General features: G+C 35.1%; 1 protein-coding gene across 6 annotated transcripts in view; it reads left to right on the top strand.

The window, feature by feature from the left end:
* Nucleotides 1–14,915, top strand: part of STS (steroid sulfatase) — a 107,182-nt gene that overhangs the window by 61,623 nt on the left and 30,644 nt on the right. For all 6 annotated transcript variants that reach the window (XM_077173299.1, XM_077173298.1, XM_077173300.1 and 3 more), the window contains 2 exons: nt 5,316–5,453; nt 14,237–14,396. In XM_077173299.1, coding sequence (XP_077029414.1) covers nt 5,316–5,453; nt 14,237–14,396 — 298 coding nt within the window. The remainder of the gene's footprint in view (nt 1–5,315; nt 5,454–14,236; nt 14,397–14,915) is intronic.

Genomic DNA, 14,915 nt, shown 5'->3' with positions numbered 1-14,915 from the left:
ATACCTTTTGTGATTAGTTATGCATCTATTTTCTGGTCTAGTCAGAGTTGTACTACCTAGTATTCACTCTCACCTTTGAGGTTCATATGCTGATGTCCTCCTTATGGGAATCAGTTGTCTTCGAAGGTGGATATGTTCTGTTGCCTGGCTAGATAATGTGCCATAGCACATTCTAATGCTTTGTCCCAGAATTTCCACTCTGCACTGGTTGTGTTGTAGTTCTGAATGTTAAACAAGTTGTGTGCAGAGTTTATGTACTGTTCATCATATGTGCAGCCACTTCTTGTGTTGCTTTCAATGGTTTTATTATTTTTCATCTTTACCTCAAGTGTTGTACTCAATGACTAGGTCTGAAAGTGATAATTACTTCCCCACTGCAGAGACAAGCTGATTTACATATTTATCAAAGGAAACTGGATGGCTCTGGGCATACTATGGGAACATTTGCATATTTATAACCTGAAATGTACAAAAGCTAAAATTAAAATAGGGGTGTCTTGATCTTAGTTGTAAGTTTGTTTTAATACAAAGGTTTTAGTCAGTAGATTTTGTAATCAGATCAGTACATTAAAGTGAAGAAACTTTTCTTCATCACAGAAAATCAACATAGAGATTAAAATGATTGTTAGCTTGTGAATGATGATATGCAGAAGCTGCAACATTAAGTTTTCATAAGGTGAAAATCTTAGCCTTTGAGCCCTGAAGAGATGATTAACTGTGGCAAAACCTTAAACTGCTGTAGCAGAAAGGGGCTCCCAAGAGGTTTACTATGTGGTAAACCTATGGGTATATAGTTGAAAGGCATCAATATATTTTCTGGGGGAAATTTGGGCTTCCAAATACTTATGCATGTAGCATTAATTTTTAGGATTTTATGCATTTATTCAAAGGCTTTCCACTCACAGAGGTGAATGCCTGGAGCTGACTGCAAGTTGTGATTCTGGCTAATGATGCTATTCAAAACCAAACATGAGCAGCAGTAGCAAATTCTAAACAGCAAATAAAAACAATAAAACACCAACACAATCAAATTGCCTCTTCTAGGCAGTGATGTGATGGCTTATTTTCCCAGTCTGATCTATTGGAATCTTTGTTCAATAATTGTCTCAGTCTTGCTGTAAATTTCTGGATACAAGAGAGGCATGTGAAAGTTTACTGGAGTTGGAAAATAGTGTTACATTATTAGGAATTTCCTTTACTGTTAGCTGTCTCTTCCTGAGACAGATCCTTAACCCTCCTTCTGAAACATGTTTTTTCTTTGAATTTGGCAGACTGCTTTAAAGCTTTCATCACAAGTAGAAGCTATTTTTTTCTAATGCCTAGATTACACAGAGGTATTCTATTTCCTCTAGCTTCTTATTCACAATTTCAGCAATACTCTAAATTATTTTGTATTAATACAAATAATATTTCTTTCCCATTGACTTGAAATGTCAGTAAACTAATTTTTGAATAAAATGCATTTGTTCCTATGCTTGCTTGTCTAAATACTTTTCCAAATCAGTTGCACGTTTGTAAACACATTATTTTTTTTCAGTGTTTGTACCTTGTTTACAAATGAATAGTGATTTTTTATAAACCCTATCTCTTCTTGTAGATGCATATATTAGGAGCTTTACATGAGTCAAAACTCAGTAATTATGGTCATCATTAGCAAGGCTGGTTCAGCTACCATTCAGGCTGTGCTGGAGAACTTGAAAAGCGGCATGGCGCTGTGTTTCCTTCCAAAGAACAGAGACAATTGCTCTTCTCTCTTTCACATGGCTATCACTCCACTGAAATTGGCATTTTCATATTCAGAATGAAACAATTCTTTATAATTTTACACAGCTTGAAGCAAGAATGGAGAGTAGAATACAGAGAGCACTCCTCAGTATATTTCACAAGAAGTTTAATTTAAATTTTGGAACACTGATGTACTAATTAAAACAAGTAACATCTTAACACAGCCCTCAATCTGTTTTGTATCTTAAAATATATAAATGGAAGCAAAATATCCAATGATCTAACACCTTTGTCTGCTACAATGCTAGTCACCTACATTGCAGAATACATTCCTATAATGGCAGTGGTAGGAGTAGCTTGATCTGAAATTCTAGTTGCTAAATAGCTGCAGAAATTATGGAGCTCCATCAGCTAGATTGATTTGGATATTCAGAAATGTTGTCTTTCCAAATATGTTCTGTTCAAATCAGAAAAAAAATAACTGGTACCATCCACACAGATCAGTACAGCAGTTAATTTTTCAGAATGTGACTTTAGAGCAAGGTATTTTAATTTAAAGTCTTTCTTGTGTTAACGGGAGTCACATCATTCAAATACACTTAAATTTGTCTTATCTCCTGGTAACACACACTTTGTTGTTTATTTACAATTTTCATTCTAGTAGGTGCTAGTGTTCAGGATCAAAATAGAAATGGAAGGTTTGCTTATGAGTGTGTTGTGACTGCCATACTCTGGCAATACTGTTTTTTGAATTACCACTATTAGTCCATCTGTACTGAAAAATGTTGCTGCTAAGATAAATTGTCATTTTAGCATTTGTTAGTTAAACCTTATGTAGGCAATCCTCTGTGTTTCAAAATCCTTTTGAAGGAAATGGAAGTTTTACCATTGAGTTTAACAACGGATGAGAATTTCTATGCATTTTATATGGCTGGGTTTTTTCTAAAATGGGACATGTTTGAGTGTCAGTATTTAATATTTTTTTCAGAGAAAGACTAGTTACTCAACCTCATTAAAATTCATTATAATGTCTTACATTTAATTTTAATACTAATTTTTAATTTTAAGTTTAATTATTTGTGATAGTGAGACAATTTTCATTGCTTCTCATGTCTTCCCAAATTAGTTGGGAAATCAAAGTGGTCATTATTGAATGATTGCCAATGCCTTTGATCACCAGAGATCATGTTATATACTGAGTACCAGTCTCTCTTTATTTTCATTTTGGTTTACATACAAGATTAATTTGAAAGCTCAATTTCATCATGAACATGAGGTCTGTAAAAAAAAATATTGCTGTGCACATCACTGCACATATATTTCTTTGCACAATACTATTTATTGTCATTGTATCATAAAATCATAACTTGATGTAGGTTGGAAGGGAACTCTGAAGGTCATGTGGCTGAATACCTACATATAATTTAGTAATTTATCTTTGTACTCTACGTTTTTATCATCATTGACGCATTTCCAAGAGATATTGTAATCACTTAACAAGAACGTTCTCCAAACAGCTCCAGAAGCCAATGGGAAATTGCCTCGTTCTTTTCTGGCACTAAGTCCATCCACCTCATGCAGCAAGCGCATGGCTTGTCAGAAGGATCTGTGTGATTTTCCCTCAACCCACCAGCTTTAAAATGTCAGCCTTTGTAACAGATTTTCTCAGCTCTGTTGGGAAATTTCAACTCCCACGAGGCTTCAAAATTTACATAAACAAATTCTCCTACTCTTACATTTCTTCTTTGCTCCTACTTTACAAACAAGACCAACAGGTATTTACTTAAATTTAGCAGCTGATGTTCCTTTATTCTTGACCCAGTCATTTGAAAAATTATGACAGTCAACCATTTTAAAAAGACAGTTTTAAAATGATATAGCATTAAGAGGCAACTAGAAATAGTAGCAATAAAGTAAGGTAATTACTCCTTATCCAGAAAAAGAGCATAGCAGCAGAAACAGTGATCTGAAAACCATTTAGAAGGCTCTGTATTTCAAAGTTCTTATCTCATCCTCTTTGACACAATAATTGGGCATCAGATGATGAATTAATTCTTAGTGGTCAGGTTAGCAAATCAAAATTAACATTCAAATTGGACCATTCTTGGATGCTTAAGTAAAAGAATAAAGATAAAATAGTTGTGAAGACAGAATTATCTTTATATGTTCTGAGATCCCTAAAGGACAGGTTCATTGTCGGGCTGATGTGAAGAATTAAATTCTTAAGCTTTGGTGATTTTCCAGGACCAATAATTTTAGATTCCTAATCAGTATAAAATCCACTGGAGTGAAGCTTACAAAGAGAAGCTTCACTCTCATTCGTACAGAAACACACTTTAAAGAATTCAGTCTAAATAGGTTTCAGTGCAATTTATATAACTGCAAGCCCTTCCACAGTGCCAAAGTAGTTGAAGAGCCCTTTGTGAAAATGAAACATGAGCCTGTGGTGCCTAGGAGGTACAAGACATATCCCTGTGGGTATTTCTTTTAAATGTGTGCACCTGGGTGTGTTTATTACCTTGCATATTTTGAGTTTAGTTGATGTTTTTCCATATGTTGAGATATTAAGGGCTAATTATTAGGTTTGATAATGAAAACACATACTTTAAAGGTGCGACATGCATTCTCTTACTTTTTTTTTTGTCTTACTCTAACACTAGCGCTGAGATTTTTGCCATGCTGCCTCTATGGGTTGCTAGGCAGCAAGGCTTTACCCCCAAACTGCGAGATCTACTCTGCGTGCTGAGACTCTTTCCTCAGTGTTACTAAATATCCTCAGTGGCTTGAATCTTCTTGCTAAGAGATTTCCTTGATTGAGAGCAACTGCTTCCAAAAGTCACTTGCTCTCTGTGGATTATCCCTTTTCTCTGATGTGCACAAATCCTCTCATACTGTACTTCAAGAAACCCTTCAGCAACCAAGTCATGGTCCTGATTGCTACAAGCCCTGTGTGGTTGTGCCCTAGTATGCTGCATGTGCCTATTGCTGAGTATTAGAGAGTTTATGTGAAAAGTGGTCTCAAAAAGGCAAAGGGACACAAATATTTATATGTGCCAAGGCTAATGAAAAGGTCATTTAGTCTCTAGCATCTAGAGGAAGGCAACAAGGCTGATGAAGGGCTTGGAACACAAGCCCTGTGAAGAATGGCTAAGGCAGCTGGGGATGTTTAGCCTGGAAAACAGGAGACACAGGGGTGACCTCATCACTCTCTACAACTCCCTGAAAGGTGGTTTTAGTCAGGTGGGGGTGGGTCTCTTTTTCCAGGAAACAGCTGACAGAATGAGAGGCCACAGTCTTAAGCTGTGCCAGGGCAGGTTTTGGTTAGATGTCAGAAAAAAATTTTCACTGAAAGAAGGATTGGTCACTGGAATTGTCTGGCCAGGGAGATGGTGGAATCACCATCCTTGGACGTGTTTTATGAACAGACTGGACATGGTACTCAGTGCCATGGTTTAGTTGATTAGGAAGTGTTAGGTCAGGTCATAGGTTGGACTTGATGATCTCAAAGGTCTTTTCCAACCTAGTTCATTCTGTGGTTCTTAAAGCTGTCCTTTGTTTCTTTTTCTTTTTTTTTTTTTTTTTTCACCTAGGGCAAGTTCTGGATGTGCTGGAGAAGCATAATCTGAATGACAAAACTCTTGTATACTTTACATCTGACCAAGGGGCTCATGTTGAAGAAATCTCCAGTGCTGGAGAAGTCCATGGAGGATACAATGGCATATATAAAGGTGAATATTCTCTGATTGTTCTTGAAAAATGCAAGAAAAAGCATCTCCTTGGGTTTGCACCAAAACTGTAATGTACTATGTGGCCCAGGTCAAAATCTTTGATCTATTTGGAATAAAGTAAGAATGTTTGTTTTTTATTCTTTTTAATGAAATTCAATTAGTCTTCTTGTTTCTTTATGAGAGATTAATTTCTTTTCATTCTTTCACTAGGTAGAGGCTGTGTAATTTGTTTTCCACTCATATTTCAGGGGTCAAGATCAAAGAAATCCAGCAATCTCATAGTAGTTGAGCCTGGAAGGTATCTCCCAAGGTCTGCAGTCCCAGGCCCTGCAGAGCAGGGTCAGCTGTAGCACATTGCTCAGGATTGTATCCAGTCAAGTTATGAAAATGATGGAACTTCATAGCCTCCTTGGGCAACTTGGGCAAATCTCTAGTATTTGATCACACTCACCATAAAAAAAACCTTTTTCTTATGTTTAAATGGAGTTTTCTGTGGTTTAGTTTGTGCCCATTGCCTCTTGTCCTGTCATTGGCTCCCCACTGAAAAAAGTCTACCTCTGTCCTCTTTACTCATATAAATCCATGTAATCCCTACCAGTGGATAAGATCCTGGTAAGCATTTTCTTCTCCAGGATGTCAGCCTTTCCTCATATATTGAATGCTCCAGTTGCTTAATCATTCATCACCTTCATTCAAAGTCGCTCCAGTATGCCCATGTACCTTGTACTGGGGAGTTCTACACTTGGACCCAGTGCTCCAGGTACATCTCACCAGTGCTGAGCAGAGAGCAGGACTGGCTGGAAGAGTTCTTCCTAATGCAGCGCAGAGTGATGTTGTCTTTCATTGCCAGAAGGGCACATTGCTGTCTTACGTTCAGCTGGTTGCTCCTTAGAACCCTCCAGTCCCTCTCTGCAGAGCTGCTTTCCAGCCAGTTACTCCCCAGCCTTTGCTTTGCTAGAGGTTGCTGCTGTGAAGATTCAGGACTTGAAATTTCCTTTGCTGAACTTAACAGGGTTTCTTTTGGTCCATTTCTCCAAACCTATCAAAGTCCCTTTGAAAGGTAACACAATCTTCCACTCTTGCCAGATTTATATCAAGAGCAAAACTTCAAAAAGCAAAAAATTCAGACATATAAAGTAAGGTTTTCAAGCAGGAGGACCCCACAGTTTTTAGTCAGTAGGTATCTGTCTGAGAAATGACCCTTACATTTTAAGAGAGCTTCAAAGAAAATGGTACACAAGAAAAACAAGGAATGCCAAAGTGATGATGTCTATCAGATGGGTCCCCGTGGGCTAACACCAGAGTGAAATGTATCTTGAATGTTAGCACATAGGCCTTGCATAGTGATTTAAGTAATTAAGGAACCATATGGTTACATATCTGTAGCCCTAGGCTCAGCCTGAGGTGTTTTAGAAGCTCTAAAAAATATTTGCCTTCTAGAGTGCCAGACATAAGGTACAGGATAAATTAAAAGGAAGGAAAAAATACACTTGGGAATATGTCTTCTTGAAGAACTTTGATTAAATGGAGTCGTTCTCTCAAGCCTTGCAAAATTTTTTTTCATACTTACAGTGCGGAGAAAAACTTGAAATATATCTTACCTGTATTAAGAAAAAAATCTGATGGATAGATTTAGTTGGGTAGTAATGGGGCTTCTTTTTAAAAAGAAGGAAAAATTGTGTAGTTTGCAATTAACACCTCTGCTGTGCTGACAAATGGGTTAGAAAATAATCACAATGTAAGAAACAAAATTATTATTTGATGAGAAACATTCTTAATAAAATAAAAAGACCCATGCCATTAGTTGAATATACTTTTAACATTTTAAAATACAATTAATTCTGCTTTACATTCCACTTCCTCCATCTCAAAATCAGTCCTTAATTTAACATGTATATTATGTGTCATTTTCAAAAGGACTGAGGTAAAAATTATCAATTAATTGCATAACTAGCAATTTTCATACATAGGAATTTATTCATATTAAAAGTCATGTGTGGTGAAAAGCGTCTGTACATATTTGTCAGAGTTAATGAGAAACAGACCTGTGAAGCCCCAAGACTAGCAATGTGCCTAAAAATGCAGGACAATCTTGATGCTGCTTCTGCTTATGTGTCCACACACCAGGAATTTCCTTTCTTTAGTGTGCAGTTTAAAAACCTGTGAGACACACACATACTTTCTCTCTCCCTGTCTCAGCTAGTCAATCTCCACTACTTATCTTTTTGTCTCTTAGTGCTGTATGAATGCAAACATGAATCAAGGCACTTAACCCTCTTGTCAGAGCTGGAGCAATATGCTCAGCAATAATTGGTTCTGCCCTAAAATCAAAAGCTCTTAAGCGATCTCCGCAATTCTAACTCACTAATTTCTCTTGATACCTAGCCAAATACGCACCAATAATAAAATTTAAGAGGGGGTTGGATAGTTAAGCTAGTGCTGCAAAACGCAATGCAAAAAGGGGAAATTGCTGTTTGAAGGTTTTATTACTCTGGATCCTAACTACAGAACAGTCCACCATAAATTTGGATAGTTAGAAACCAGAACTAACCAATTACTGTCATACACAGTCTGGTTTATTTCTGCAGTATTCCTTTTTAGAAGACATTATATAGTAGTACTGAAGTGATGGATCTGATGGTTGGTTATCAGGATCTGTGTAGTAAATAAAATCCCTAAGAAGATCCTAATACTAGACAGTATGACCTTGGTTTAAGATGTGAATCCTGAAAATTTAGATTCTAAAAAGATTCTTAACATTAATTATATAAATTTTTATCATGTAAAGATGAATTCCCACTTTGAGTCTTTCTAAAATCTCTAGCCTCTATCACTTATCCATGAGAGCACAGTGCTTTCATTTACTATTATGAAATGGGACAGTTGCAAATTTCATGGAACATCTTGAAGTTTAATAACATGTTCTCACTAATATAGCATAAAGGAGGGGAAATTTTAAATTTTCCATAACTTAGATTTGTTTTGTATACTTTTACTATGGCTCTTGGCAGTGGCGAAATTCAGAAAATAATTGTCTCTTCCATCTCTCTTATGATTTTTAGTTGTTGAGTTTTTACTCATCCCTAATTTCTTGTTATTTTCCTGTGTGAATTACTTCACTTTCAAAACTGAAGAAAATATACTAAAACAGTCAGGGGCTTAACACAGTGTAGCTTCAAGGTACCTTACTATTGTTTTTTGGGTATTTTTGCAAAGGGTCACAGACTGTTTGTTCTCTCTTTTTGTTTCCTCTTTTTGTTTTCTAGTCAGAATTTGATTCATGGAAATTCTTTGTCTCCTAAGCAATGATTAATGTTCCAGTAACTTTTCCTGAAGGTCTTTGTCAAAGATCTTTCTAAGGTTTAAACCTAGATACAGATTCTAAACCAAAGAATAGTGGCTATTTTAGTAAGAATTTCTTCGCAACTGAAGGACTTCATACCTGAACCATGAAGTACTCCTGGGATTTGTACAAGACACTATTAATATTTTAATTAAATTAAAAATAATAACAATTTAATAAATACATTAATATTAACAATTTTATATTGAAATATGGAAAGTAATAGGTGTAACTGAAGTATCTTATTAAAATTTTCTTTGTAGTTTTTCCAGCTTTTTTTTTCCAGTTCTATAATATTTGTCTGTTGAAAGTCAGACACTAGAACATTAAGGTATTGCTTGTATATATGATTTCCAGGATACCTGCACTGACTTCTCCTTAGGTGTTTTTCACTTTCTGCCTCACTGGAGCATGTCCATTTGATGTAGTCACCATAGCTTTCCTTTAGGAGCAGAAATAAGGTTAGTTTTTCCAAATACTTTGGATTTGTACTTTCAAATAAGATGAGCAGAATAAATAAATGAAGAGAATTTCCTCTATATTAACAAGATGTGCAAGGTGACTGATTTAAAGGAAGCCAAAATATTCTTCTTTGGTACTCTGAGATTTTGAATCGAAATATTTTGTTGTAATTTCTATTTAGTTTCTTAGTAATTTCTTGAATTAGCCTTAGTGTGCTATCATATATACAAATACATAATTTATATCAATAAACAATGAAGGCAATAAAAACTTTTCTCTACACTTTTTCTCACTATAGTATTTCACTGGCACATATGCAGACAGTACACGTCCTCCCTCGCTGTCACTTGTTGACATCTTTCCCACTTTGTCACATACTGGATTTTCTGTTTAATCTCCTTACATCTTACTGTCTTTTGGTTATGCACATTTTGCCTGTATCTCAGATCTGCATCAGAAACAGTTTTTCTTTGTACTTATGTAGCACTTAGGACAATACAGACACTTGGCTACTGTCATGCTGCCATAGTGGGTCAGAAGTGGGTGCAGAGTAGGTCTGTTGATAATGGAAGTGGAGCCAAACACCGATAAAGTCAAACTGTGTGAACAACATTCATTTTAAGTGTTTTGTGCCTTAGAAATAGGTATAATCATAGTTATTTTTTAATATCCGTAAAAAACAATAATGTCTCATAAGGACTTAGGCCCTGATTTGTATTTTAAAATCTGCTACAGATCTGTGAGATCAAAACAAGAAATTAATACCTATTTTTTTAAAAAAATGTATTACTGTAGAACAAATATATATACTGCAGTGATAAGTTAGTTCAGCAGGGTTTCTTGAAGCTGTTAGTAAATCTCTTCCTTTCTCTAAGCCACAGAGAAATCAAGCTGACCATTACTTTGACCCCAGGAATCATGCTATGGCATATCTAGTGATATTTGTTGGAGTTTACTTTTCACTTGAAAGAAAGCAGTAGTTGACTTTTTTCAAATGTACTGTATTTTTATAGTCTCTCTGAAGTGATCCAGATTTTTAAATAATCAACCCATCTTTTAATTTTGACTGAAATAAAAATTATCCTCAGAGATCATTTTGTTTGATTGAAGGAAATGTTAGATGAAAACGTACAAATGAGCCATGTCTATTCCATTCACCTGTACAAGAATAGCTCAGATTAATATAAAAAAATAACAAAAACAGTACAAGAAACAAGATAAAAATCAGTAAGAGTAAACTTGTCATTGAAAATAAATTTTTGTTCAACTAATTTATGAAGTTAGCAATAGTAACCAGTCTTGATTGTTCATATTTGTGGCATTAAGTCCAGTAGAGATGGGTGGAATAATTAATGTTGTGTTTATAATTCAAGAGAATAAATTGGGTTTGGAAGCTTTGTTTTTAGAAGAATATATGAAGGAAAGTGTAGTGTGGTTATAATCCAGGTGATTTAAGAAAGTTGTTTCAAATAGTTTTCATCATTCATCATTCATAATGTTAATGGTGATTTACTGCAGCGTTCCCCTTTATACATCATCCTTTGTAGAGCTCTATTGCCAGAGTTAGGTAATAGCAGTCAATTTAAACCAGAGGGGGAAAAAAAAGATATATTCTTTTAGCTAAGATTTGAAATGAGGTTAAAATGGAAATTTGACATCATGTTGTGGATGACTGCAGAGAGTTATGTCTGTATTTTGCCTGCTCCTGCAGATTTTTCAGGAAAGGTGAATGCAGGCTATTGTTCAATGTAACACTGAAAGGTGCAACTACTCAGAAAGCATAAATGGCATAGCAGGAAAATACAGCCTCGTGTGTTTTGTGCTGCTTTAAAAACATTTTTAAAAGACTTTAGGAGAACAAAAATAACAAAAAGGTAAGTTGTCTAGATTTTGCAAGGCATACAGGCTACTAGGTTTCAGTCTTTTCTCTGTTTCAATGTTGTCAAGTCTGAGCAAAACACAAAACTAATGAGCCATGTCATTAAATATCAAGAGATTTTATTTCAAAATAATGATATTTTCTGGATTTTTAAAAATTTTATTTTATTAGCCATTTAGATGTTTCTGTGTTTCAAGCATCAGTAGTAAAACCTTGATTTTTTTTAAGGGAAAAAGAATGCAGATATCTTGAACAGAGTTTAACAGCTAGAGTTTTAAAGATGATAAATGTCCAGGGATTTGTAATCGTGTAATGGCATTAAGCACCTGCAGTCACTAAGCACAATTCTAATAAAAATGAACACCATGTAAGCAGAGATAATAGAAGACAGTCTTCTGCAATGACCTGTAATTCCTGCCCTGATTCCCTGTTATTCCCAGTCTCCAGAGATGTAAAAAAAATTATGCTCCAATTAACCTTTTGAAAGGAAAACAGCAGTCACTTCTTCATAGATGTAAGTAAGGAGAAAGCCCTGCTGTGGAATCCATTTTGCTTTTTCTACCTTACAGCAGGGCATCAGAGTTTGTGCAGTGTTCCTTTGTACTTGGGTAATGTGCAATTTTTCTGTTCTTTTCTGCTGATTCAAGAAAATTGTACTGTGAACCTAAGAGCTGTGAAAGTGACCCAATATCTAAGTTTTAAGAATTGCAACATGTGTGAGAATCAGATTTACCACTTTGAAATTTCTCTCTTCAGAGTATACAGGAGACAACAGTGTAACAAGACATTATTTAAACATCCAGTCCAGTAAAACAAGTCTTTATTTAAATATCCATCTAGTCTCTTACTTGGTTCAGACAGGCATACAGAAATAAAAGGAACATCATAACTAAAGCTATCAAAGATGTAGATCAGCTCTTAGTGTTGTTTGTCTATTGGTACCCTTCAGCCATAAAGCTGCTGTTGTGTATACACAGAATTAGGATCTGGCTCATGAACTAAATCATCTCCCTGGTGTATCTGTTCACTAAAAGTATGTTCATTTGAGGATATCTGTAATTTTAAGGCCTTATGCAGGATTTTCAATGTATCATAGCTCAGTCAGGTTATTAATCTTTCCTGCTGTGTAACACCTAATTCCCACCAAACTTTGAAAAGCATAATGGCTGTTGTACAGGAGTAGAGTCATCTTTTCTACAGGAGATAGACACAAGATATTGACATCTACACTGGTCTTGACCCAACAACATGAACAACCAATCAGCATACTTTTGGGTGAACATTTTCTTTGGGTGACAGTTGTTCTATGTCCCACCAAATAGCACTTTTTGAATTTAAATCTACATTTTCTTTAGAGTTGTGTTTTGAAAATAATATTTTACGAGAATTTAAACATAAATAGGACATGCATCTCATTCTTGAGTAGGTAGCCACACACTTCATTGTGAGAATGAAATTACATTTAACTCAGCAATGACAGTAAACTTTTAAGAGTGTTCTGGAAGACAGACAATCCAGTAGAGATCTGATCTTGGCACCATTAAAAAAAAAAACTTAAGCAAATATTGTTGCTTGACATAAGGCTGAATATTAAAAAGTTGTAACTTTTCTGATGTCAGACTAGATATGTCCCTTACTATTCAATATTATGAGTTCTGATAAAGCCTGTGAAAAAAACTTAAGCAAAAATGTGGTATAATAAGGAATCATGAGCTAATGGTCCTTCAGTTACAAGAAAAGAAAAAGGTAAATTTATACAAAAAAGAGTTGTCTGTCTTGAAGTTAGTACTTACCTTTACAAAGAGTGAAAATCCTGTAGAAAACCAGGTAGATTCTGAACCCCCTTTGCTGAAATGGAAAGGATCATCAAGAAGTCAATAAAATAGACAGCATGTATAACAAGGCCTGGGGTCAATACCAAAAGTATTGACATCTGTGAGGTGTTTTGGGTGTTTAAGATGCTGAGGAAGCAGAACTTTTGAAATACTTTGTTGTAATAATTTTTTTCTTTTTTTTTTTTTTTGTTGTTTGTTTTGTTTGGGTTTTTTGTTTGTTTTGTTTTGTTTTTGGGTTTTTTTTTAACTTGAAAAAGAGAGATACAGGAAAAAAATAGTCCTGTAGTAGTTTGGCCTGACCCATCAGTTGCTATTTGGTTCATTTAATGGCAGAAGTCCAACCAATACCTTTCTGTTTTTCCAGACATATTAATTGTATAAAATCTCAATTTATTTCCAAATGGCCCTGACTGTGTTTAACCATATTCAAAACCCATCTGCTTAAAAGAGGTTTCTTTTTCAAGTGATATATTAATTTCAAAGGTCATCCTGAAGTGTTCTGCATAGTCACAACTGTGTAGGACATTGGTAATAGCATTTGTGATTCCTCTTCATACAGAGTCAGGTCAGGTCAATTATTTATTCAGTAATGGTGAACATGGTCTCAGAGAATAAACCCATTGCCCTTCTACAAAAGATGTTGGGAGAACTCAGCAGTGATGGATCTTGTAGAAACAGTAAATGACTGCAAGTCACTGTTGAATGCAATCAGTTGATAGTGCATTTGATGCAACTGTGTTGGTTTAGAACTTTACAGCATCCTGAAAGTTACCATCACTGAAGTGAATTTCTTTATAATGCATTGAATTGGAGAATTCAGTAACATACTTAAATTAGTACTTTCTTTATATAAAGTCATTAAGCACCATTTTAATAAAAAGTCATGTACCTTCTCTGGATTCAAAAAGAGTATAGCTCTTTTTTTATTTTTGGATTCCTGTTTTTTGGTTATAGGTTCACATATCTATAGGCTACACAATCTAGGCCTATATGAAGATTCCAGTGAAATGCTCTTTAATCTCCACAACTACTTTTTTTGGTGCAATTTAAATGCACTTTATAAGCTGTGTCTAATACATATTAGTAAATTTACAGAGAGAAAGTACTACAGAAGGTAGAAAATTGAGAACATTAAGAATTGGACAAATTTGTCTAATGGAAAGATTCTAGTTAGACAGAATGTTTAATATTTGGAAATTGAATCTAATGGGGTGGAATTATCAAAGAAGAAATTGATTTCTCAGCAAAAAATTAAATTTTTCAGGTGGAAAATCAACGAACTGGGAAGGAGGCATTCGTGTGCCAGGTCTTCTCCGTTGGCCTGGTGTGGTACAGGCTGGTGCCTATATTGATGAGCCAACCAGTAACATGGATATATTTCCTACCATTGTTAAACTTGCAGATGCACAGCTACCCTCTGACAGGTATGCTCTGTAGTCATCTCTGTTTTACAGCAAGTGCCATGAGTGTTTTATTCATTCTGGTGATATCTATTAAGATAGAGGTGAGAATGTAAATAAGAAACTAGGTTTTCTACATGCAATATCATGTTGTCTCTTTTCATATTGACAGACTGGTAATATTTTACAGAAATGTTGTATGTAAATACAGCTTAACTCACAGAACAAGCACCAAAAAGACAGCAGAATACCATCAGATCAATGTACTGTCAAATCAAACTTGGAATTACTTACTAAAAGCAAAAATGAATGTAACAAAAAAGGTTCTGTTCTGCATGAGTGAATTTGGTAGAAAAAGAAACTTTAAGTGTAAATTACTTTAAACTTCATGAGCTTAGTGGTGACCAGCTTAATATCACAAAACACATCAAAACACCAGCTACGTTTTTCTCACAGTTTTGTTTGGAGTTTTTTGTTTTGTTTGTTTGGTTTTTTTTCTCTGTACCTAGTAGTCAAAATAATCCCATACAGGGTTTTGCAGCC

The sequence above is a fragment of the Agelaius phoeniceus genome, chromosome 2, assembly GCF_051311805.1.
Source record: "Agelaius phoeniceus isolate bAgePho1 chromosome 2, bAgePho1.hap1, whole genome shotgun sequence".
In the NCBI taxonomy this organism is placed as follows: Eukaryota; Metazoa; Chordata; class Aves; order Passeriformes; family Icteridae; genus Agelaius; species Agelaius phoeniceus.
The sequence above is the reverse complement of the archived record's forward strand: the minus strand, read 5'-3'. Positions and strand labels throughout refer to the sequence as shown.